General features: G+C 44.8%; 1 protein-coding gene across 8 annotated transcripts in view; it reads left to right on the top strand.

Annotated features, from left to right (window-relative positions):
• Nucleotides 1-3,012: 3,012 nt before the first annotated feature.
• LOC105496622 (RPGR interacting protein 1) overlaps nucleotides 3,013-26,221 on the top strand; it is a 38,079-nt gene continuing 14,870 nt past the window's right edge. The window contains exons 1-11 of one of the 8 annotated variants that reach the window (XM_071100486.1): nucleotides 3,013-3,333; nucleotides 5,532-5,692; nucleotides 6,474-6,617; nucleotides 7,382-7,499; nucleotides 10,162-10,614; nucleotides 10,777-10,928; nucleotides 11,373-11,715; nucleotides 13,483-13,667; nucleotides 14,273-14,476; nucleotides 15,630-15,765; nucleotides 19,858-19,958. In XM_071100486.1, the coding sequence (XP_070956587.1) occupies nucleotides 3,111-3,333; nucleotides 5,532-5,692; nucleotides 6,474-6,617; nucleotides 7,382-7,499; nucleotides 10,162-10,614; nucleotides 10,777-10,928; nucleotides 11,373-11,715; nucleotides 13,483-13,667; nucleotides 14,273-14,476; nucleotides 15,630-15,765; nucleotides 19,858-19,958 (2,220 nt within the window). In that variant the 5' untranslated portion in view covers nucleotides 3,013-3,110. Of the gene's footprint in view, nucleotides 3,334-5,531; nucleotides 5,693-6,473; nucleotides 6,618-7,381; nucleotides 7,533-10,161; nucleotides 10,615-10,776; nucleotides 10,929-11,372; nucleotides 11,716-13,482; nucleotides 13,668-14,272; nucleotides 14,477-15,626; nucleotides 15,766-19,857; nucleotides 19,959-26,221 lie in introns of all 8 variants that reach the window. The other 7 variants (XM_071100483.1, XM_071100485.1, XM_071100491.1 and 4 more) reach the window with 7 other exon arrangements.

The following is a 26,221-nucleotide window of genomic DNA, read 5'->3' as shown; positions in this document are numbered from 1 at the left end:
TGAGCACAGGAGTTCGAGACCAGCCTGAGCAACATGGCAAAACACTGTCTGCACTAAAAATACAAAAATTAGCTGGGCGTAGTGGCAGGCACCTGTAATGCCAGATACTTGGGAGGCTGAGGCAGGGTGAACTGCTTGGACCTGGGAGGTGGAGGTTGCAGTGAGCCGAGATTGTGCCACTGCACTCCAGCCTGGGCAACAGAACAAGACTCTGTCTCACAAAAAAAAAAAAAAATTAGCTGGGCATGGTCGGGTGCATCTGTATTCCCAGATACTCAGAAGACTGAGGCAGGAGGATCGCTTGAGCCCAGGAGGTCAAGGCTGTATTGAGCTATGTGCAGTGCAGTGCAGTGAGAAAGTGAGACTCTCAAACAAAAAAACAACCTGTAAGTAAAAGAAAAAAAGTTTTGAAAACTTAAAAGTACCAGGCTGGGTTCGGTGACTCATGCCTATAATCCCAGCACTTTGGGAGGCCGAGGCCGGCAGATCACAAGGTCAGGAGATCGAGACCATCCTGGCTAACATGGTGAAACCCTGTCTCTACTAAAAATACAAAAAATTAGCCAGGTGTGGCGGCGTGCACCTGTAGTCCCAGCTGCTCGGGAAGCTGAGGCAGGAGAATGACGTGAACCGGGGAGGCGGAACTTGCAGTGAGCCGAGATTGTGCCACTGCACTCCAGCCTGGGCGACACAGCAAGACTCTGTCTCAAAAAAAAAAAAAACAGCTTAAAAGTACCTTTTGATCTAGTAAAAGGCAGCAGGGGGTAGATTGAGGAGGTCTTATGGGAGCACCTGGGAACAACTGATGTTCTTCATCTCAGTGAAATAAAGCAGTGTGGGGAGTATCCACTTTGATAGACATTACTCTGTGATAGACATTACTATTTGCCTCTCTCCTTCATCACTCAAAATGCTATTTTCTTGAGTCTTTACATGGTAATGGTCAGGAAATGCCAAGAAATGTTAATACTTGCCTAAGTAAGTTATTATTATTATTATTATTATTTGTTTTTGAGGCAGAGTCTCACTCTGTTGCCCAGGGTGGAGTGCAGTGGCGTGATCTTGGCTCACTGCAACCTCTGCCTCCTAGGTTCAAGCAATTCTCCTTCCTCAGCCTCACAAGTAGCTGGGGCCACTGGTGTGTGCCACCACGCCTGGCTAATTTTTGTGGTGTTTTTTTTTTTTTTTGAGATGAAGTCTCACTCTGTTGCCCAGGCTGGAGTGCAGTGGCACAGTCTCAGCTCACTGCGACGCCTGCCTCCTGGGTTTAAGCGATTATTCTGCCTCAGCCTCCCAAGTAGCTGGAATTACAGGTGCCTGCCACCACACCTGGCTAATTTTTTGTATTTTTAGTAGAGACAGGGTTTCACCATGTTGGCCAGGCTGTCTCCAACTCCTGACCTCAAGATCCACCCACTTTGGCCTCTCAAAGCACTGGGATTACAGGTGTGAGCCACCGTGCCCAGCCAGTTTTTGTATTTTTAATGGAGATAGGGTTTCACCATGTTGGCCAGGCTGGCCTTGAACCCCTGACCTCAGATAATCTGCCTACCTTGGCCTCCCAAAGTGCTGGGATTACAGGTGGGAACCACCCGGCCTGGCCGGTGAGGAGTTTATTTATTTTTTGAGATGGAGTCTCGCACTGTTACCTGGGCTGGTGTGCAGTGGTATAATCTCAGTTCACTGCAACCTCTGCCTCCTGGGTCCAAGCGATTCTCCAGTCTCAGCCTCCCAAGTAGCTAGGATTACAGGCACCTGCCACCACACCTGCTACTTTTTGTATTTTTAGTAGAGACGGCATTTCACTGTGTTGGCCAGGCTGGTCTCGAACTCTTGACCTCGTGATCCACTCTCCTTGGCCTTGCAAAGTGCTGGGATTACAGGCATGAGCCACTGCGCCCAGCCCGATAAATTATTTTTAAACCACATTTATTAAATTGATAAATACAAAATAAAACATAAAAAGAAACAATTGATTATTCGTGTCATTTCATTTTTATGAATGATCAAGAACTAGCCATGTGGCTGGGCATGGTGGCTCACACCTATAATCGCTGCACTTTGGGAGGCCGAGGCAGGTGGATCACCTGAGGTCAGGAGTTCAAGACCAGCACAGCCAGCATTGTGAAGTCCCCTCTATTAAAAATACAAAAATTAGGCCGGGCACAGTGGCTCAAGTCTGTAATCCCAGCACTTTGGGAGGCCAAGGTGGGTGGATCACAAGGTCAGGAGATCGAGACCATCCTGGCTAACATGGTGAAACCCCATCTCTACTAAAAATACAGAAAAAATTAGCCAGGCATGGTGGCAAGTTCCTGCAGTCCCAGCTACTTGGGAGGCTGAGGCAGGAGAATGGCGTAAACCCGGGAGACAGAGCTTGCAGTGAGCCCAGATTGCGTCACTGCACTCCAGCCTGAGCCACACAGCAAGACTCTGTTTCAGGAAAAAAAAAAAATACAAAAATTAGCTGGACCTGGTGGTGGGTGCCCGTAATCGCAGCTACTCAGGAGGCTGAGGCAGGAGAATCGCTTGAACCTGGGAGGTGGAGGTTGCAGTGAGCCAAGACTGCACTCCTGCAGTCCAACCCGGGTAACAGCTCAGGACCACTGGTGTGCGCCACCATGCCTCAAAAAAAAAAAAAAAAAAGGAACCAGCCATGTGTATTTTATACTCAGAATGGGTCTGCTCTGACAGCTTGATGCAATAGGGTGGAGGATACAGTTTTTGAAAGTTTAATTCCTGCCCTTCAGCATAGTAGTTTATAATCTAGGTCAAAGACAAACATTCTTTAGCCATTGGTGAAGGTAGATAGAGGCATGGGGTATGAAACAAGGAAGATTTTGTTTTTCATTTCTCATCCAGCAGGGCTGGGAATGTCTTGGTACATAGTTCCCTGACTAAAGATAGCCATCATGATGGAGAAGTTCCTTGGGAAATGGATATGACTTGGGATGTTTGCTAAGTGAGATATCTGAGACCTAAACGGAAGTGGTACTGAGCAATAACTTAGGACTCAAAAGTTCCAAGGCAGTTGGTAAATGACAGTTATGAATAAAGCAAGGGGCAGAAAAAAACATGTAGGGGAATGAATGAGGAACTAGGTCCAGGAGATGCTGAACCTGGATAATAAAGACGTCATATCACACACCTTGGGGTATCCATCTGAGAGCTTGCTTTCTGTTGTCAGCATGCTGGACAGCAGTAGTCAGCCCCACTGGAGCAACGAGCTCATAGCAGAACAGCTGCAGCAGCAAGTCTCTCAGCTGCAGGATCAGCTGGATGCTGAGCTGGAGGAGAAAAGAAAAGTTTTACTTGATCTGTCCAGGGAGAAAGGTAGGTTGGACCTTGAAGAGCTCTCGCAAATGTGGCATCCTCTACCTCTGGTGTGGGAGAAGAGCACTTGAGGCATCATTTCTTCAATCCCCTCACTTGATCCTATTCTTTTGTGGATTGTAGGTAACTAGAATGAGAACACTAGCAATAGATCAGATCTACGATCAGGAAAGCATGACACTTACCTATCTCTCATGTATACTTTTTCCTGTATAATGTCTTTCCATTTGAGAAGATGCTAGTTTTTTTGTTTGTTTGTTTGTTTGCTTTTGTTTTTGTTTTTTTCTGAGGTGGAGTTTTGCTCTTGTTGCCCAGGCTTAAGTACAATGGCGCAATCTCAGCTCACTGCAACCTCCACCTCCCAGGTACAAGCGATTCTCCTATCTCAGCCTCCCAAGTAGCTCGGATTACAGGCATGCACCACCACTCCTGGCTATTTTTTTTCGTATTTAGTAGAGATGGGATTTTACATGTTAGTCAGGCTGGTCGTGAACTTCTGACCTCAGATAATCCACCAGCCTCAGCTTCCCAAAGTGCTGGGATTACAGACGTGCGCCACTGCGCCTGGCCTGCCAGTTCTTAATTTATTATGTTTTTCAAACATTCAGTTTATTGAAAATTTTATTTTGTTTTGTTTTGTTTGTTTGTTGTTTCTGAGAGAGTCTCGCTCTGTCACCCAGGGTGGAGCACAGTGATGTGATCTTGGCTCACTGCAACCTCTGCCTCCCAGGTTTAAGAGATTCTCCTGCCTCAGCCTCCCAAGTTGCTGGGCTTACAGGTGCCCACCACTACACCCAGCTAATTTTTTGTATATTTTAGTAGAGACAAGGGTTCACTATGTTGGCCAGGCTGGTCTCAAACTGACCTCAAGTGATCCATCCCCCCCAGCCTCGCAGAGTGCTGGGATTGCAGGTGTAAGCCACTACACCTGGCTGAAAGTATTGAAAGTGAATTTCTCTGTCTTTTATCATTCTCATTATTTTAGAGGTAACTGGAAGACTTTTTTTTTTTTTTTCTACCCAATTCTTGAAATTGAGAAGCAAATTACTATTCTTGGTTACCACTGCCATTTCACCCCCGTCTTAACTCTTGGATCTCAGGAGATAGGTATTTGGAACATTTTAAAATACTGTCAAAAAGACCTTCATCTTATTACTTTTTCCTAGCCTGGACCTGAATATTTAGTCTTATCAAATTTATATCTCATCAGGTTTTAGTGTATTCAAATAGGAAACTGAAGGAAAAGAAATATGAAATCAAGAAAAATAGAGGCAAGAACCACAAAAGAATAAAGTTTAGGAGCACATGCCAATTAGTATGTATGAAACACAAGTGAAGTCTTGTAAGGACCTTCAGGGCAATCTAATTTAATCCCTTCTCTAATGCATGATGATGAAACAATCTGCTCACTGATTACCTTTCTTCTGTGAAAAACACACACACAACCTGGTGTGGTGGCTCCTGCCTGTAATCCCAGCACATTGGGAGGCCGAGGTCAGCAGATCACATGAGGCCAGGAGTTTGAGACCAGCCTAGCCAACATGGTGAAACCCCATCTCTACTAAAAACATGAAAATTAGCCATTTGTAGTTTCGCGCGCCTGTAATACCAGCTACTTTGGAGGCTGAGGCACAAGAATCGTTGCACCCTAGAGGCAGAGGTTGCAGGGAGCCAAGATCGCACCACAAAGAAAAGCTGGAGAGGTTGACTCCTGAGTGATGGAGTGAGACTGTCTAAGGAGAAAAAGAAACACACACACACATTGGAACACAGAAATGCCCATCCTCCATCCAGGCCAGGGTGGGTGTGAAGATGGGTGTCACAGAGAGCTAATGACCTAGAAGTCAGAATGGAGTGGGGGTGGAGTTGGTGAGATACTTGTTTCGATGGTGCTGTCAAAAAGTTTGGATTGCCCTAGTCAGTCAAGTGATTCCCTTCCTGTTTTGTGTTGTTATTGTTGTTCCACTTTCCACTCTGTTCTGCAGGTGTCTTTTGTTTTCGGAGCGCAGGTAGTATCACCTCAGTTTACTGAGTCAATAAGCTAGAGTCCTCCTCTGTAGAAATAATAGAGAATTGCTTCTCAAATTTATAACATTAATTAAACCTTAGTGGGAAGATTCAATTCACACTTGATCCAGCTCTGACCATGGTGATAAATAACTACAGAGTTTCAAATTTCTGGATTATTTTTTCCCCAGCCCAAAATGAGGATCTGAAGCTTGAAGTCACCAACATACTTCAGAAGCATAAACAGGAAGTAGAACTCCTCCAAAAGGCAGCCACAATTTCCCAACCTCCTGACAGCCAATCTGAAGCAGCCACTCACCCAGCTGTGTTCCAAGAGAATACTCAGATCCAGGTAAGAGCCTCTTTAAACAAACTAGTCCACTCGGCAGAAAGATCTCTGGCAAATATCCCTAGGAAAGATGACAAGATTAGAAAACTAACTAAATAATATTTTGTCCTGACTGAGGACTTTTTTTTTTAACTTTTTTTTGAGATGGAGTTTCGCTCTTGTTTCCCAGGCTGGAGTGCAACGGCACAATCTTGGCTCACTGAAGTCTTTGCCTCCCGGGTTCAAGCAATTATCCTGCCTCAGCCTCCCGGGTAGCTGGGATTACAGGTGCTTGCCACCACAGCCGGCTAATTTTTTTGTATTTTTAGTAGAGACAGGGTTTCGCCTTTTTGGCCAGGCTGGTCTCGAACTCCTGACCTCAGGTGATCCACCCAACTCAGCCTCCCAAAGTGCTGGGATTACAGGTGTGAGCCACCATGCCTGGGTTGAGGACACTTTTTGGAAAACTATGAGAAGGCTGAGAGTAGAGAACTTCATGAGCTCCACCCATTTCTTCCACTCTTTGAAGCTCATAAAATTTAGAATCTTTTTCAGATGAGGACTTGAAAAGATCTGTGGAAGAGCAAACAGTCGTTAGTGGCTGTATGATCTCCCTTCACTGCTGCTGCTGAACATGAGGACTAGGGGAAAGAGCACTTGTGAAGTAATACAGGTCCTCTTTTACATTTTGGAGTAGTTTCTGCTGCTGGTATTTTACTACTACCAACAACTGTTTTATGGAGAATCGTTATTACTTTACCTGTCATATTTGTACTCCCTTTTACCAATGCGTTTCCCTCTACAGCCAAGTGAACCCAACAACCAAGAAGAAAAGAAACTGTCCCAGGTGCTAAATGAGTTGCAAGTATCACATGCAGAGACCACACTGGAACTAGAAAAGACCAGGGACATGCTTATTCTGCAGCGCAAAATCAACGTGTGTTATCAGGTGCAAGGAAAGATGGTACAGGAAGGGGATGGATAATAGGGACGTGGGAACCACTCACAGGACTGGGAATGAAGCAAGACCTAAGTTTCCAGGGCTGATGCCAGGTGGTGTGCTATCCTGAGCAAACACAGAATGGCTATCCTTTGAAGAACTTGAGGACTCACTTGTGCCCATGGCACCTTGGCACTAGGAGTCAGTGATGGGACCAGCCCATGCCAATGGCAAGCATAAGGCTTCTGGGTTCAAATTTTGCCAGTCCTAGGAACCACCCTACCTCACTGATAGCACAACTAGTCTTGGAGGGGTCTTCAAGGAAACCAAACCTTCTTTTTTTTTTTTTTTTTTTTTTGAGACGGAGTCTAGCTCTGTTGCCCAGGCTGGAGTGCAGTGGCCGGATCTCAGCTCACTGCAAGCCCCGCCTCCCGGGTTCACGCCATTCTCCTGCCTCAGCCTCCCGAGTAGCTGGGAGTACAGGCGCCCGCCACCTCGCCCGGCTAATTTTTTTTGTATTTTAGTAGAGACGGGGTTTCACCGTGTTAGCCAGGATGGTCTTGATCTCCTGAACTCGTGATCCGCCCGTCTCGGCCTCCCAAAGTGCTGGGATTACAGGCTTGAGCCACCGCGCCCGGCCCAAACCTTCTTTTAGTGGGTGAACCTGCCCAGCTAAGGGTAGCAGTCTTCTTGACCTAGCCAGTGCCACATTTTTTATGCTGTTTGGTTTTAGGCCACTGAGATAGAAAAGTTCAGACATTATTTTGTTTCAGGAGGAACTGGAGGCAATGATGACAAAAGCTGACAATGATAATAGAGATCACAAAGAAAAGCTGGAGAGGTTGACTCGATTACTAGACCTCAAGAATAACCGTATCAAGCAGCTGGAAGGTATTTTAAGAAGCCATGACCTTCCAACATCTGGCAAGTCTTAATCCTTTGTTCTCCTCACTTTGGAGCCCTTCCACAGCTAACGCCTGCATTCCACTCTGTGTACTTGTCAAGAAGGGCGCCTCTCATCTCCTTAGCATATGACTCATCCCTCTTGTTCTTTATCCTATCATTTTTGTTGTTTTTTGTTTGTTTTTGAGATGGAGTCTTGCTCTGTTGCCCAGGCTAGAGTGCAGTGGTGCGATCTTGGCTCACTGCAACCTCCGCCTTCCAGGTTCAAGTGATTCTCCTGCCTCAGCCTCCCAAGTAGCTGGGATGACAGATGTCCGCCACCACACCTGGCTAATTTTTTGTATTTTTAGTAGAGATGGGGTTTCACCATGTTGGCTAGGTTGGTCTGGAACTCCTGACCTCAGGTGATCCACCCGCCTCGGCCTCCCGAAGTGCTGGGATTACAGGCCTAAGCCACTGCTCCCGGCCCATCTTTGTTGTTTTAATACATGTTAGCAGCTTCTTTCCCTCCATCATGTTTTTCTGATTTCTCTGTGGAGTTTCAAGAGGGCCCAGCAATTGCTTCCAGGGGCTTAATTCTGTTGTGAGAATGAACGTCACTGTTGGCTCTCAGGGTGGTAGTGTAACACACAATCTCTCTCTCTCGCTCTGTCTCTCTCATTCTTTCTCTCTTGCTCCTTTCCCCTGTCCCTCTCTCCTAGTCACTGTTTCCTCAAAGCAGTTTTAGTCAGATAATAGAACTTCATCACTCATCTCCTGTTATTATTGTCAGTGATTTCTGTCTTAAAGTCTCTAAAATCGTTGTTGCAGTTTGAGGATGCCGACAGTGACAGGGCAGCTGGCTGGACACTGAATGCAAGTTTCATGTTGTGGTGCCTCCTATACTTAGTGTAGTCACTGCTGACCAGAGCCTGGTCTCAGGCTTGTTTGTCAAGACGCTTGGCTTTATTTTTATACCCAGTGGTGAAAGATGTGACTCACAGAAACCAAATTAACCAGAAGCTGATATTTAAACCCAAATGTCTGTTATTTTACAATAGTGGCTATTCCATTGCTGCCATGAGAAATTTGGAACCACAGTCCAGGGCAGCCCTCTTTCAGGAAGCAAAATCAGTAAGTAGGTTTCTTAGTGAGCATGGAATAGAATAAAGGGACATGGCTGGGCACAGTGGCTCACGCCTGTAATCCCAACACTTTGGGAGGACAAGGCGGGTGGATTGCCTGAGGTCAGGAGTTCGAGACCAGCCTGGCCAACATCGTGAAACCCCATCACTACTAAAAATACAAAAATTAGCTGCTGGGCGTGGTGGTGGACATCTGTCATCCCAGCTACTTGGGAGGCTGAGACAGGAGAATCACTTGAACCTGAGAGGCAGAGGTTGCAGTGAGCCGAGACTGGGCCATTGCATTCTAGCCTGGGCAACAAGAGTGAAACTCTGTCTCAAAAAGAAAAAAGAAAAAAAAGAATAAAAGCACATAAGTGTCTCTGGGCCATAATTTATCCATGTCAGGGTGAGTCTGATAAAAGGTCACTGCTCCTACCTATGTCTGAAGATTTATTTGCTTTAGCTAATAGTTCTTTGATCACTGATAAGGATAATGAGTTTTTCTATGTTCACCAGTTATTTGTATTATTCCTTTTGAGAATTGACCATTCCTATCCTTTGCCCACTTCTTAACAGTATCCTCTTCATTTATAGAAATTATTTTTATGCTGAGATTATTACTCCTGCATCATGTAATGCAAAATTTTAAGTATATTCTATTTAATTATATTAATGTTGTTAATTAAGAAAATAGTCTCCTTATTCGTGTGTGTGTGTGTGTGTGTGTCATGAAGACATTCTGATGTATCCAGAATATTTTATTCTACTGCTTTAACTCTTAAAATAGGACCTTCAGCAGCAGCAGCACACTGTGATGACTCAAATATTCCCCAATTTGAAGCAGGCTATATATCAAAGTTTGTGATTGGTTGGACTTGGGAGATAATACCCAGATTTGCTAGACTGTCTACCTATCTTTACATCCCACTGCCAATATTTCCTACCTCTTTCCAGTAAGTCTCCTTTCCCACTTTTTACTCCATTACTCTTTAACTTATAATGTACTTTTTGCCTTCTTATGTTGAAACCAAATTCTGAAAAGAATGAAAGATCTGGTGACTGACCTGGCTGGAGAAGGAGAAGCATTTCTCGGTGGTACTCAATGTAATGTCATAGACACTATGTCTTCAACTTGCTATTATCTCCATGGCCAATATACCAAACTTAGAGAAATATTCATATTTTTGTGTTTCTAGTACTTCTCTTATGGAATTACCAATTAATTCATAGGGTCACGATGTACGCCAAAACAATGTCATATATAAGACAAAATGTGCCCCCAGTGTTTTCGTAAGTTTAGCGTCTACTTTCCAATCCCTCCTTTTGTACCTTCTCCCTAAGGCTGGCATTGGATTATTTGGCTGTCAAAATTCAATGCTCCCAGATGTCATTCTGTTGCTTTTCTTTTTGAATCACGTGGTTTCTTGAAATAATCACAACTTGGACTTCCACCATGTGTTTTATATTTCTTTTGTCCACCCTCCTCTACCCTGAGAAAGAACTCCCTACTCTTTAATGGATAGGCAGTTTTCTTTCCCCTCTAGAACAGCTCAAAGATGTTGCTTATGGCACCCGACAGTTGTCATTATGTTTGGAAACACTGCCAGCCCATGGAGATGAGGATAAAGTGGATATTTCTCTGCTGCATCAGGGTGAGAATCTTTTTGAACTGCACATCCACCAGGCCTTCCTGACATCTGCCGCCCTAGCTCAAGCTGGAGATACCCAACCTACCACTTTCTGCACCTATTCCTTCTATGACTTTGAAACCCACTGTACCCCGTTATCTGTGGGGCCACAGCCCCTCTATGACTTCACCTCCCAGTATGTGATGGAGACAGATTCCCTTTTCTTACACTACCTTCAAGAGGCTTCAGCCCGGCTTGATCTACACCAGGCTGTGGCCAGTGAACACAACACTCTTGCTGCAGGATGGATTTGCTTTGACAGGGTGCTAGAGACTGTGGAGAAAGTCCATGGCTTGGCCACACTGATTGGTAAGTGCTGTTGGCTTCCTGCAGCTCCTAAGCACCAATGCAGAATTTCCCAAACCCTACAGTTGCTTTTCTGGTGGTTTCTTATTTTCTTCCTTTGTCTTTGTTCTTGATCCTTGCCACACCATCTGTATTCTCCCTGCTCTCATACTTTCTGCTGCCCAGGAGCTGGTGGAGAAGAGTTCGGGGTTCTAGAGTACTGGATGAGGCTGCGTTTCCCCATAAAACCCAGCCTACAGGCATGCAATAAACGAAAGAAAGCCCAGGTCTACCTGTCAACCAATGTGCTTGGAGGCCGGAAGGCCCAGGAAGATGAGGTGAGAAAAAGGATGTGTTGAGGCATCTCAGAGGAGCCTCAGCCAAACAGCTCATGAAAACAGTTCAGTCTTCCACTCTCAATAAGTATTTGTTGAATGTGAATGAAAGAGAAAACTGTCACACCACAACTAGTCTGGATTATTCCCTTGGTCAGGCTTGAGTCTGAAATGGAAGTATGCCTTTGGAGCTAGCTACATCCTTCATCCTTGCTGTGAACAGAATAGTTTCTCTGTGCTGTTCTCTAAGTTAAGTCATGAGTGCTAGTATCTCCCTCAAATAACTGCCAGAGCCAGTTTGCAGGCAGGTGAAGATCATTAGGTTTCTTCCTCATCCAGTTGGGATAGCTGTTCTCTAGATCATAGCTCTTCCTCACCACAGATCCTAGGCTTCACATACAACACTCTCAAGCTGCCCTTTTCCTCACATGACCAACATCTTTCCAGTTCAGATTGGAGTCTTGGGAACCTCAGAACGAACTGCAGATTGAAATCACCAAGTGCTGTGGCCTCCGGAGTCGATGGCTGGGAACTCAACCCAGTCCATATGCTGTGTACCGCTTCTTCACCTTTTCTGACCATGACACTGCCATCATTCCAGCTAGTAACAACCCCTACTTTAGAGACCAGGCTCGATTCCCGGTGCTTGTGACCTCTGACCTGGACCAATATCTGAGACGGGAGGCCCTGTCTATACATGTTTTTGATGATGAAGACTTAGAGCCTGGCTCATATCTTGGCCGAGCCCAAGTGCCTTTACTGCCTCTTGCAAAAAATGAATCTATCAAAGGTGGGAGTTCGAGGTTATTGCATCTTCACGCCCTCTTCCCAGTGTTGTCTTCCTGTCCTGATTCTACTTTTCTTTGATTACTTGCTTGAAACAGTCTCTCTTAAAACCTGAAGAGAAAGGATTTAGAATATTGTCAAGAGCAACAGGGCAGAAGACTTAGAGCCTCACTACTTGTATGGAAACACTGGCTTCTTCTGCTTCTTTTCAGTCACAAAGACAACATTCCGGGGTGGGTAGAGCCAGCAACCTGAATTCTATACCTCTGTGTCTGAATAAACTTTTTTTTTTGGCCGGGCGCGGTGGCTCAAGCCTGTAATCCCAGCACTTTGGGAGGCCGAGACGGGCGGATCACAAGGTCAGGAGATCGAGACCATCCTGGCTAACACGGCGAAACCCCGTCTCTACTAAAAACACAAAAAATTAGCCGGGCGAGGTGGCGGCGCCTGTGGTCCCAGCTACTCGGGAGGCTGAGGCAGGAGAATGGCGGGAACCCGGGAGGCGGAGCTTGCAGTGAGCTGAGATCTGGCCACTGCACTCCAGCCTGGGCGACAGAGCGAGACTCCGTCTCAAAAAAAAAAAAAAAAAAAAAAACACAACTTTTTTTTTTTCCGAGATGGAGTTTCACACTTGTTGTCCAGGCGAGTAGCTGGGATTACAGGCATGCGCCACCACACCTAGCTAATTTTTGTATTTTTAGTAGAGACGGGATTTCTCCATGTTGGTCAGGCTGGTCTTCAACTCCCAACCTCAGGTGATCCGCCTACCTCAGCCTGCCGAAGTACTGGGATTATAGGCATGAGCCACTGTGCCTGGCTGAACAAACTTTTTCAAGCTCTGTAATGCTGTCTAGTATCTGTCTTTACTTAAGGCCTGTTGTTTCTTAGTGTATAACTAGATAAATACGTGATTGTAAACTGAGACCTTAACACTCCCCCATCATTCTCTCACTTCTTTTAAACACTGGACACAAGTTAGAGAGATTTCCACACCAGGCCATGTCAAAGGCAAATGTCTTGGATTTTTTTTTTCTCCCAGTGTGGAGCTGAGCTCCATACTGTCTTTCCTAACTTTTATACCTAGGATTGTGGGGGCATACCAAGAGGGGTCGACTCTTTGACTACGGTCCTGGGAGGGTGAGGCGGGGGTATCCATGTTCTCCTTAGGAAGTGGGAATAGCTGCAGCCAGAAACAACCATATTTAACAAGGTTCTGGATGCTCCAGGAAATGTGTGCAGCTCTCTCCTCAATACAACTGCTTAAAAAAAGGCTGACACTTCTGGACGCAACTGCTTTGCCAAACAGAGGAAGCAGTATAAGCCATCTGTTAATCAGTGTTACAAATCAGACGTCTGGCATTTCGAAAAAGCCATTTTGCTTAAGTTTTCTTGGGACCACTTGAGGGTAGAGATGACAGTTTTCTTGGAACAACAAAGGCACAGTAAGCATTTGATAATAGTAATAATAATGCAATCTTGTTTATTGGCTGGATGACTGATGACAAGCAAGCTGTACTCCTTTTCATACACCTTTCACTATCTCTCCCTGCATCCTAGAGATAACCCATCTTCCCTGGTTAATATTCTAACTGCTCTGCTATTTGATTTTACTTCTGAGTGTATCATCATCGTAATTATTTGATGGATGCTAATTAATTGCTGATAAAATATGTTTAAATTAAAAATAGGAAGGAAATAGATAAGATGCTGACAAATGCTCACTTGTTTATTTCATGTGATCAAGTCTTATTAATATCTGTTTGTCTCTCAGGTGATTTTAACCTCACTGACCCTGCAGAGAAACCCAACGGGTCTATTCAAGTGCAACTGGATTGGAAGTTTCCCTACATACCCCCTGAGAGTTTCCTGAAACCAGAAGCTCAGACTAAGGGGAAGGATACCAAGGACAGTTCAAAGATCTCATCTGAAGAGGAAAAGGCTTCATTTCCTTCCCAGGTATCTCTCCAGGACTCCACAGGTGGCAGATCTCTGCCAATCCGATGGAGCAGATTTGAAGGAGACAGTATTATAGTTGGAGTAGGTGCTCATGCCTGTAATCTCAGCACTTTGGGAGGCCATAGCAGGCAAATCACCTGAGGTTGGGAGTTCAAGACCAGCCTGACCAACAGGGGGAAACCCTGTCTTTTCTAAAAATACAAAAAATTAGCTGGGCATGGTGGGGCATGCCTGTAATCCCAGGTACTCAGGAGGCTGAGGCAAGAGAATCACTTGAACACAGGAGGTGGAAGTTACAGTGAGCCGAGATCACGCCAATGCACTCCGGCCTGGGCAATAAGAGTGAAACTCTGTCTCAAAAAATAAAAAGAAATTCCCTGTGTGAATGTCATGTGTCCTGTGAACTTAATATATATCTCTCATAATGCCGTGAGACTACTGATGGAGCAAAAGCCTGGGTTTTATTGTGGAAAGAGAGAGAGAGAGCATTTCTCAACTCCGTGAGGAAAGAAATGAAGTCTAATGCTAGTTCCTAAATCCCTTTCTTGTGTTTCTAGGTTGTTAAACTACTATCTTGTAACGCTGTCTCTGATCTTTCTATTCAGGACCAGATGGTACCTCCTGGGGTTCCCGTTGAAGCTGGTCAGTATCAAGCAAGGAGAAAATCTCCTCATGGGGGAGAAAGAAAGGAAAAGGAGCGCCAGGTTGTGAGCTACTCAAGAAGAAAACATGGCAAAAGAATAGGCGTTCAAGGGAAGAATAGAATGGAGTATCTTAGCCTTAACGTCTTAAATGGAAATACACCAGAGGTAAGACCTTAAAAACTCTGAAGCGCTAAATTGTGGGTTGTAGTGTCCCCAGATGTATTATTCTCAGAGGTAGAAGCAGAAGCAGACACACAAGATAAGCAATAATCGGCCGGGCATGGTGGCTCCGGCCTGTAATCCCAGCATTTTGGGAGGCCGAGACGGGTGGATCACCTGAGGTCAGGAGCTTGAGACCAGCTTGACCAACATGGCGAAACCCTGTTTCTACTAAAAATACAAAAATTAGCCGGGCGTGGTGGTGCATACCTGTAATCCCAGCTACTCAGGAGGCTGAGGAAGGAGAATCACTCGAACCTGGAAGGTGGAAGTTGTGGTGAGCTAAGATCACGCCATTGCACTCCAGCCTGGGCAACAAGTGCGAAACTCCATCTCAAAAGAAACTCGCTCTGTTGCCCAGGCCGGAGTGCAATGGCACGATCTCGGCTCACTGCAGCCTCCTCCTCCCAGGTTCAAGCAATTCTGTTGCCTCAGCCTCCCAAGTAGCTGGGATTACAGGCACCTGCTACCATACCTGGCTAATTTTTGTATTTTTAGTAGAGATGAGGTTTCACCATGTTGACCAGGCTGGTCTCCTGACCTCAGGTGATCTGCCTGCCTTGGCCTCCCAAAGTGCTGTGATTATAGGCGTGAGCCACCATGCCCGGCCAACAAGTATTAACTTTTAAAAATTAAAAAGAGCTAGTATTGTCTGGACATGGTGACTCATGCCTGTTATCCTAGCACTTTGGGAGGCTGAGGCATGCCAATCATGTGAGGTCAGGAGTTCGAGACCAGCCTGGTCAACATGGTGAAACCCCATCTCTACTAAAAATAGAAAAATTAGTCAGGTGTGGTGACGAGCTCCTGTAATCCCAGCTACTCGGGAGGCTGAGGCAGGAGAATCGCTTGAACCCAGAAGGCGGATGTTGCAGTGAGCCAAGATGGTATCACTGCACTCTGGCCTGAGTGACAGAGGGAGACTCTGTCTCAAAATAATAATAATAATAATAATAATAATAATAATAATAATAATAATAATTTTAAAAAATAAAAAGAGCTAGTATTTAAAAAGAAGGCAGGAAGGAAGGAATGAAGAAAGAAAACCAAACCAAGATATTACCAACTATGTAATATTGTTCTTCTTATTCTGAAGCAGGTGAATTACACTGAGTGGAAGTTCTCAGAGGCTTACAGCTCCATAGGTGATGGCTTTAAAAATGAGCCAGAGGAAGAGGAAATGACATTATCCCATTCAGCACTGAAACAGAAGGAACCTCTACATCCTGTAAATGGTATTGTATTTTAAAATCTATTTTTTTCCCCAGCACTTTGGGAGGCCGAAGTGGGCGGATCACAAGGTCAGGCATTCAAGAGCAGCCCAGCCAACATGGTGAAACCCGTCTCTACTAAAAATACAAAAATTAGCTGGGTGTGGTGGCATGTGCCTGTAATCCTAGCTACTCAGGAGGCTGAGGCAGGAGAATTGCTTGAACCCAGGAGGAGGAGGTTGCAGTGAACTGAGGTTGCACCACTGTGCTCCTCCAGCCTGGGCGACAGAGCAAGACTCCATCTCAAAAAAAAGAAAAAAGAGCAATTTTTTTCTGTTTAATCATTGAATTGTTTTGCCAAGCTAGTTATTTACTTTTCCCCTTCATCTTAGAATGCTAAATTTTTCATGGAAAATTAGTATGTAAGACTCTAGGCCCAGTTTTGTGTTATAAGTGTGATGGTTGGGTTAGCCAAGGCTGGAATTCTTAAAGAAGTAACTTACCCAGTATTTATAAAATGTTATTTTGCCCCAGGGTTTTTTTGTTTTGTTTTGTTTTTGAGATGGAGTCTCATTCTGTCTCCTAGACTGAGTGCAATGGCATGATCTCAGCTCACTGCAACCTCTGCCTCTCGGGTTCAAGCGATTCTCCTGCCTCAGCCTCCCGAGTAGCTGGGATTATAGGTATGCACCACCACACCCTGCTAATTTTGTATTTTTAGTAGAGATGGGGTTACTCCATGTTGGTCAGGCTAGTCTCGAACTCCTGACCTTAGGTGATCCGCCCACCTCGGCCTCCCAAAGTGCTGGGATTACAAGTGTGAGCCACCGCACCCAACCTAGTTTTGATTTTCTCATTAAAACTGTTTGTTGGCTAGGCGCAGTGGCTCACACCTGTAATCCCAGCACTTTGAGAGGAGTAGACGGGTAGATCACCTGAGGTCGGGAGTTTGAGACTAGCTTGGCCAACATGATGAAACCCCATCTCTACTAAAAATACAAAAAATTAGCTGGGTGTGGTAGCATCTGCCTGTAATCCCAGCTACTGGGGAGGCTGAGGCAGGACAATTGCTTAAACCCCGGAGGCAGAGGTTGCAGTGAGCTGAGATTACACCACTACAGTCCAGCCTGGGCAACAGAGCAAGACTCTGTCTCAATATAAAAAACAAAAAACAAGTCAGTGTTTGTCTTGATTATTGAGTTTTTGGCACCCCTTCAAATTTTATGCCTAAGGTCCGTGCCTCAAATGCCATCCTCTAGTTCTGACAGTGGTCAGAATAGTGGTTACTCCTAGGAGAAGGGGAAGATGGTTATCAGGAAAGGACACGCTTTGGGCATCTGGAGTGCTACCAACGTTCTATTTCTTGGCTGAGTTGTGATAGAGATGTTCATTTTACAACAATTTAATAAGCTGAACATTTATATTTCATAGGTTTTTCTATGTGCTTGAAAAATGTAATAATGAGAGGAAAAATATAAAGGCAGATATGAAAATATTGTGAAAAGGGAGTCTTTACTACTTAAAAAAAGCTTTTTTTCTAAATCTCTAGAAGTATTTTATGTATATAATATATATGTGTGTGTGTATATATATATAAAATTATTATTTTTTTTTAGATGAAGTCTCTCTCTGTTGCTCAGGCTGGAGTGCAGTGGCACAATCTCAGCTCACTGCAATCTCTGCCTCCCAGGTTCGAGTGAGTCTCCTGCCTCAGCCTCCAGAGTAGCTGGGACTACAGGTGTGCCCCAGCATGCCCGGCTAATATTTGTATTTTTAGTAGAGACTAGGTTTCATCATGTTGTCCAGGCTGGTCTCAAATTCCTGGCCTCAAGTGATCCACCCGCCTCAGCCTCCCAAAGTGCTGGGATTACAGGTGTGAGCCACCACACCTGGCCTAAAAGTATAATTTTTAAGCTTTTGAATGTATTTGGCATAACTTAAATGGGAAGAGCTAAAAGCATAATTTTTATGCTTTTGAATGTATTCGGAATAACTTCTTAAATGGGAAGAGCATAAATGATTTTTCTCATGAGAAGGATAATTTTTCTATTGATTGCATAATCCCATTTTTCCATCAAAATTTACTCAGTGTAACGAAGGTTAACAAGAATAACCAAGCCCAAAGTTTCCCAGAGCCAAATTTACATGACTGGCAAGAAATCCTGGTTATAAGAGAACAATTCCATTCTTATGATTTGCAGACAGACCAGAAGGTAATCTAAACCTCATGTACTATATGGTCATCTATTTATAGTCATAAATAATAAAAGAAGACTATTTCTGTGGAAGCCTAATTGTTAGTTATTGTTTTAATATCGCTGTTCTCCATGAATTTCAAAAGATCAAGACTGGCCAGGCGCGGTGGCTTACACCTGTAATCCCAGCAGTTTGGGAGGCAGAGACGGGCAGATCACCTGAGGTCAGGAGTTTGAGACTAGCCTGGCCAACATGGTGAAACCCTGCCTCTACTAAAAATGCAAAAATTAGCCAGGTGTGGTGGCAGGTGCTGGTAACCCCATCTACCTGGGAAGCTGAGGCAGGAGAATCGCTTGAACCTGGGAGGCAGAAGTTGCAGTGAGCCGAGACCATCATGTACTCCAGCCTGGGCAACAAGAGCAATACTCCATCTCAAAAAAAAAAAAAAAAAAAATCAAAACCACTAGTTAGTACTCGCAAGAAGCTAAAATCTGCCTGGTTTCAGACGTCTGAGTGGAGCTATCAGAGGCAGGATGCTGTAGTTGTTGAAAAAGAAGCTTATTAATATTTTAGACAAAGATCTAAGGGTATTAGGTAAAGGCCATCAAGAAATGAAAAGGGCCTGATTTTGAGGCCATTTCCACATATGTAGACAAAGCCTTGTGTCCTTTAGCAGCCTTTCCTTTTGCTGCCCCTCAGACCTGTTCCCTTTGAGACCTCAGTGAAACGGACAACCCAAGATTTTGAAATTTTACAGAAGAGGCACAGCTTGCTGTCCAGTTATCTAATGCTGTGTAACAATCTACTCCAAAACTTAGTGACTTAAAACAACAATGATCATTTCTTTGGCTCACTACTCTCCATGTTAGGTAGGTCTCATGAAGAAGGCTCATTTCTCCTCTCTCAATGTGGCGTGAGATGGGGTAGCTCAGCTAGGGGGCTGATGGGTTTAACTTGCAAGATGGCTCACCCTACTCGCTGATCAGGTGCTCCTGGCTGTCAGCAGTTGCTTGGGCTTCCTCACAGGTTGGTAGCTGAGTTCCAAGAGAGCCAGGTGCAAGTCCATGGCATTTTTGTGTTCTGGCCTTAGAAGTCACATAGCATCACTCCTACCATACTCTTTCAGTTGAGACAGTCCAAAAGATCCACCTTAGTTGAAGGGGAGGGGACAAAGACCCCAGCACTCAATAGGAGCAGTGTTAAGGTCAGTTGCATTGTGAGGAGAGCATGTGGGATGGGAGAGATCATTTGAGGCTATCTTTTTTTTTTTTTGAGACAGAGTCTCTTGTCGCCCAGGCTGGAGTGCAGTGGCTCGATCTCGGCTCACTGCAACCTCTGCCTCCTGGATTCAAGCAACTCTCCTGCCTCAGCCTCCTGAGTAGCTAGGACCACAGGAGTGCGCCACCAAGCCAGGCTAATTTTGCATTTTTAGTAGAGATGGGGCTTCGCCATGTTGGCCAGGCTGGTCTAAAACTCCTGACCTCAGGTGATCACCTGCCTCGGCCTCCCGAAGTGCTGGGATTACAGGTGTGAGCCACCGCGCCCGGCCAGAGAGGCCATCTTTGGAAAATACACTCTGCCCCACCCAGTTGCACTGCTCTACCTCAAGCTTGGCCATTTTCTTCAACCCCCGCAAAAGGACTTCCTTCTTCCTCCCTTACTCTCACCCTTCCTTCCTGCCTTCCTTCCTTTCTGTTTTTCCTTCTTTCCCTTTCTTTTTTTGAGAAGTGAATCCTGTATGTTTAGCAAGCTTCTGAATAAGTGTACCTTTGAAAAAGAGGGTTTGATTCTTAGTAAGTGAAGACAAAATCTAGACACTTGGAACTAGTGACCAGACAGTGGATTGGAGATGTGTGTGCTGGGTCTTTTCTTGGGCTAGAGTGCTTTGAAACAGTTCTATAACTGCAACCTCTTCTCTAGCAGATAAAGAATCCTCTGAACAAGGTTCAGAAGTCAGTGAAGCACAAACTACAGATAGTGATGACGTCATAGTGCCACCCATGTCTCAGAAATATAAGGCAGTAAGTACACTGGTGTAATCATTGCATATGAGATAAGACTATAAATAATGACAGTGACCAGGCATGGTGGCTCATGCCTGTAATCCCAGCACCTTGGGAGGCCGAGGTGGGCAGATCACCTAAGGTCGGGAGTTCGAGACCAGCTTGACCAACATGGATAAACCTCATCTCTACTAGAAATACAAAAAAAATTAGCCAGGCGTGGTGGCGCATCCCTGTAATCCCAGCTACTCAGGAGGCTGAGGCAGGAGAATCGCTTGAACCCGAGAGGCAGAGGTTGCAGTGAGCTGAGATCGCGCCATTGCACTCCAGCCTAGGCAACAAGAGCAAAACTCTGTCTCCAAAAAAAAAAAAAAAAAAAGCAATAATGACAGTGTGCTTAGTGGCCACACAAGTAAGGGTCAAAAGGTCAATCCAGTTTTAATGAAGCTGATGGAAAATGCAAATTGTTTAGTTAAATTTATGTTTCATGTGAACGAAGGTCAGCTGGTACAGTCAGATAAATGGATCATTTTCTTGAGATAGTGTAAATGATGACTTGCATCAATACTCTCCTATCTGGATCCTTTGCCTGTTCTTACTCCCATATCCTCCATTGTGTCCTGTAATTCATGCCCAGCCTGAATGGTACCCCTGTCTTTAAGTCCATCTAAGGAGAACAGGTTTGCTTTGGGAGATGGAGTCTGGAAGAGAGGACGGGATTCTTCATGGGAGGGCTCATGGAGATCTTTCCATTTCTGCTGTTTTTTACTCAACCCGTAATTATCTGTTAAACAGTTCAGCCTCAAAGCTCTTTCAGAACTAATTTAAGAGACACACATATATTAATAAATATCCAGATATATTCAATAATCATTGTGTTCTAACCTTGTGGGTTACAAATGGGTAGAAAACAATTAGTCTTAAGTCACTGCTGCCTGGCACATTTGTAGGTTCTCAATTAATATTTGTTGAGTGAGTGACTAAATAAAAGATTCAGAGCAAATTGATGATTATGAACTTCATTAGAAACATTAAATAAGAATGTAGGATGACCTAAAACCAAGGAGATAGATTATGTAATATAAAGTTTGTTGTAAGAAATCAGAAAAGGGAATTTATGGTTGCTTTTGTAGAGGTTGGAAAACTCTTCCTTGAAAGCTGGAATTTGTGCTGAAGAATTGCAGGAAAATGAAGGATATTGGAGTGAGGAGAAACAACTCAAAGTCAGTAGACTTAAACATTGACTATAACACATAGTTCAATTTCAGCCAAGGTGTGGTGGTTCACACCTGTAATCCCAGCACTTTGGGAGACTGAGGCAGGCGGATTGCTTAAGGCCGGGAATTCAAGACAAGCCTGAGCAACATAGCAAGACAACTGTCTCTACATAAAATTTAAAAACTAGCTAGGCGCGGTGGCTCACATCTGTAGTCCTAAGTATTTGGGAGGCTGAGGTGAGAGGATTCTTTGAGCCTGAGAGTTTGAGGCTGTGGTGAGCCATGATCTTGCCACTGCACTGTAGCCTAGGTGACAGAGAGATACCCCGTCTCAAAAACAACAGCAACAGCAAAACCAGTTGCGTTTCTCTTTGTCTGAACTTTTATCTATCATATATTTTTTAGATATTATGTAGTTAATATACTGAGAAGTGTTTGTAATACAGGTAGGAGCCACAGAATGTCGGAATTAGATAAAAGAAGACTAAATGATGTGTACAGGATTATTTAGTGAAAGAGCTGAAACTCCAGTTGAGGTTTTTAAACTGTGCCACCTCTTAAGTAACCAAAAAAGCAGCCAGCTGATCAGCAAACTGATCTTGAACTGTAACAAGCCAGCCAGATTCCATTTTAAAAAGTACCTAAATTGAAGACTCCTAAATAAGATATCCTTTTAGGAAACTTCTTTGTGTGCCCCAAAGTGTTACTTGAGAAATTAAATATGCAAAAGGAACCTACTTAAGCAAAAAATCAGTGTTATTATCAAGTTAAACTTATAACATGGGCACATATATATTAAATTATTGTTGTATTCCAAAATGTCTAGGCATGAAAGATAGAGGGGGTTGAAAGCTCAGAGTCAATACTTGAGTTCTGTCACTCCTCTGCCTGGGGTCAGCCGGGATGAATGGAGATGAAGTACAGTGTAATGTTTTAGAGCATAGAAATTTGGCTGAGACAGTGATTTAGGTCCCAGCTCTGCTACTTACTAGTCATACAGCTTTGGGAGAGTTATTTAACCTCTATTAGGCCTGTCTCCTTATCTGTAAAATGTAAGTAGTAATATACCCATCTGATGGTGATGTGGCAAGATTAAAATAAGGGTTTAATACAGTGCCTCAGACAAATTAAGTCCCAAATGATAGTGATGATGAGTGTGATGATAAGAGTAGTCTCGTTTCTCTGACCTATTGGAGTTCTCAATGTTAAGCATTTTTTTTTTTTTTTTTTTTTTTTTGAGATGGAGGCCTGTTTCTGTCGTGTAGGCTGGAGTGCGCGCAGTGGCACAATCTCGGCTCACTGCAACCTCTGCCTCCCAGGTTCAAGAGATTCTCCTGCCTCAGGCTTCCGAGTAGCTGGGACCACAGGTGTGCATCACCACAACCAGCTAATTTTTGTGTTTTTAGTAGAGACGGAGTTTCACCATGTTGTCCAGGCTGGTCTCAAACTCCCAACCTCAGGTGATCCACCCATCTCCGCCTCCCAAAGTGCTGGGATTTACAGGTATAAGCCACTGTGCCTGGTCTAAGTTAAACTTTTTTTTTTTTTTTTTTTTTTAAGACACAGTCTCGCTCTGTCACCCAGGTTGGAGTGCAGTGGCACTATCTTGGCTCACTGTAACCTCCGCTTCCCGGGTTCAAGTGACTCTCCTGCCTCAGCTTCTCAAGTAGCTGGGACTACAGACACATGCTGTCACCTCCAGCTAATTTTTTTGTTTGTTTGTTTTGAGACCTCGCTCTGTTGCCCAGGCTGGAGTGCAGTGGTGGGATCTCCACTCACTGCAAGCTCCGCCTCCCAGGTTCACGCCATTCTCCTGTCTCACCCTCTGAGTAGCTGGGACTACAGGCATGTGCCACCATGCCTGGCTAATTTTTTGTATTTTTAGTAGAGACGGGGTTTCACCGTGTTAGCCAGGATGGTCTCAATCTCCTGACCTCGTGATCTGCACGCCTCGGCCTCCCAAAGTGCTGGGATTACAGGCGTGAGCCACCACACCAGGCCTCCCTCTTCTTAACAGTTACTAACGCCGGGCGCGGTGGCTCACGCCTGTAATTCCAGCACTTTGGGAGGCCGAGGTGGGCGGATCACGAGGTCAGGAGATCAAGACCATCCTGGCGAACACGGTGAAAACCCGTCTCTACTAAAAATACAAAAAAATTAGCCGGGCGTGGTGGCGGGCGCCTGTAGTCCCAGCTACTCGGGAGGCTGAGGCAGGAGAATGGCGTGAACCCGGGAGGCGGAGCTTGCAGTGAGCCAAGATTGCGCCACTGCACTCCAGCCTGGACGACTGAGCGAGACTCCGTCTCAAAAAAAACCAAAAACAAACAAACAAACAAACAAACAAAAAAACAGTTACTAACTAAGAGGGAGCAATCATTTTCATTTGCTCTACGGCCTTAGATTACTGTTTCTTTAGCAATAGTGAATATCGAAATTTTTTCTCTTATGGTGTTAATTTCAGGTGTCAGAGATTTCCTGACCCTTATGTATGCCGGGTAGTACGTTTTAGCAGCCCTGCCCCTGAGCCAAATTAGATAGCACATCTGAAGCTAATAAGCCAAAGGGTGTTACCTGGCACTAATCCTTGAGGGTTTCTGCCAGCAAGTTCAAATGAGTTGATACATATTTCAATGGTTAATATTACTAATTGCATGCTTTTTTTTGCTGTTCAGTCCCAATAAAATTACATAATGGAATTAGCTCATGTAAAGAAAGGATTCTGAATCCAACAAAAAATATTAGATTGAACCACATATTGTCATACTTATAGATAAAAAATGGTTGACAATTGTCAGTTCTGTATAGTCCAACCTAATAAGAATGAATGAAACATCTGTGTATACTTGGATCAAATTTTAATCTTATTCATCCTCCCATTTCGCCATTGTTACCAGAATAAACTTGATGTAGTCTGCATGAATATGGACTTCTGATTATTGTCCCAGGATTATTAGCAAGTTTAAAAAATTTGCTGGGCGTGGGGGCTCATGCCTGTAATCCCATCACTTTGGGAGGCCGAGGTGGGCGGATCACCTGAGGTCAGGAGTTTGAGACAAGCCTGGCCAACATGGAGAAATCCTGTGTACAGAAATACAAAAATTAGCTGGGCATGATGGCGGGTGCCTGTAATCCCAGCTACTCCGGAGGCTGAGGCAGGAGAATCGCTTGAGCCCAGGAGGTGGAGTTTGCAGTGAGCCAAGATCGCATCACTGCACTCCAGCCTGGGCAAAAGAGCAAGACTCCATCTCAAAAAATTTGTTTTTTTTCTTTAACTAGCCAGGCACAGTGGCTCACACCTGTAATCCTAGCACTTTGGGAGGCTGAGGCGGGTGGATCACTGGAGGTCAGGGGTTTGAGAACAGCCTGGCCAACATGGTGAAACCCGGTCTCTACTAAAAATATAAAAATATTAGTCAGATGTGGTGGCACATGCCAGTAACCCCAACTACTCAGGAGGCTGAGGCATGAGAATCACTTGAACTCAGGGGGTGAAGGTTGCCGTGAGCCGAGATCACGCCACTGCACTCCAGCCTGGGTGACAGACTAAGACTCTGTCTTAAAAAAAAAAAATTTAAACTGGACTACACAAGTAAGGTTTAGAATACATTTTTTTTTTGTTCCAGGATTTTTAGTGAATTCAAAAATTTATTTATTTATTTATTTATTTATTTTTTTTTTGAGACAGAGTCTCGCTCTGTCGCCCAGGCTGGAGTGCAGTGGCCGGATCTCAGCTCACTGCAAGCTCCGCCTCCCGGGTTCGGGCCATTCTCCTGTCTCAGCCTCCTGAGTAGCTGGGACTACAGGCGCCCGCCACCTCGCCCGGCTAGTTTTTTGTATTTTTTAGTAGAGACGGGGTTTCACCGTGTTAGCCAGGATGGTCTCGATCTCCTGACCTAGTGATCCGCCCGTCTCGGCCTCCCAAAGTGCTGGGATTACAGGCTTGAGCCACCGCGCCCGGCCTGAATTCAAAAATTTTAAATTAAACAACTCAAGATGGTGAAATACTTTTTTTTTTTTGCAAAATACTAGAATATTACAAATAAAGCTGAATCACTTAGATTGACCATTATCCTTAATCCCCTGCTGTCTTTGCACCCCATTCCCCCAAGAAAACCATTGTTGTGAATTTTGGGGTATATTTTTTCAGGGCTTAAAAAATTATAACGGCCGGGCGCGGTGGCTCAAGCCTGTAATCCCAGCACTTTGGGAGGCCGAGACGGGCGAATCACGAGGTCAGGAGATCGAGACCATCCTGGTTAACACGGTGAAACCTCGTCTCTACTAAAAATACAAAAAACTAGCCGGGCGAGGTGGCGGGCGCCTGTAGTCCCAGCTACTCGGGAGACTGAGGCAGGAGAATGGCGTAAACCTGGGAGGCGGAGCTTGCAATGAGCTGAGATTCGGCCACTGCACTCCAGCCTGGGCGACAGAGTGAGACTCCGTCTCAAAAAAAAAAAAACAAAAAAAACAAAGTTTCAAGAAACCAGGCTTACTATTAACATTTGCCATGCGTTCTCCTGTTCCACTATATACTGGCTAATCCTGTCTATCCTTACCTATTGTTTCTTTTTAAAAAAGCTAGTGAAACCCTCTAATCTGACCCATCAAAGTGTCAAAAAATTCAGATTTTTGAAAACACTGTATAGTCAATGGTTTTCTTAATGTGTGGGAGAATTGGATGTTGTAGAAGGGTTATTAAGAGGAAAACGTCGGCCGGGCGCAGTGGCTCAAGCCTGTAATCCCAGCACTTTGGGAGGCCGAGACGGGCGGATCACGAGGTCAGGAGATCGAGACCATCCTGGCTAACACGGTGAAACCCCGTCTCTACTAAAAAATACAAAAAACTAGCCGGGCACGGTGGCGGGTGCCTGTAGTCCCAGCTACTCGGGAGGCTGAGGCAGGAGAATGGCGTGAACCCGGGAGGCGGAGCTTGCAGTGAGCTGAGATCCGGCCACTGCACTCCAGCCTGGGTGACAGAGCAAGACTCTGTCTCAAAAAAAAAAAAAAAAAAAAGAGGAAAACGTCAAATATGGTTTTTTTATTTTTTTTTGAGACCCAGTCGCA

The sequence above is a fragment of the Macaca nemestrina genome, chromosome 7, assembly GCF_043159975.1.
Source record: "Macaca nemestrina isolate mMacNem1 chromosome 7, mMacNem.hap1, whole genome shotgun sequence".
Lineage (NCBI taxonomy): Eukaryota > Metazoa > Chordata > Mammalia > Primates > Cercopithecidae > Macaca > Macaca nemestrina.
The sequence above is the reverse complement of the archived record's forward strand: the minus strand, read 5'-3'. Positions and strand labels throughout refer to the sequence as shown.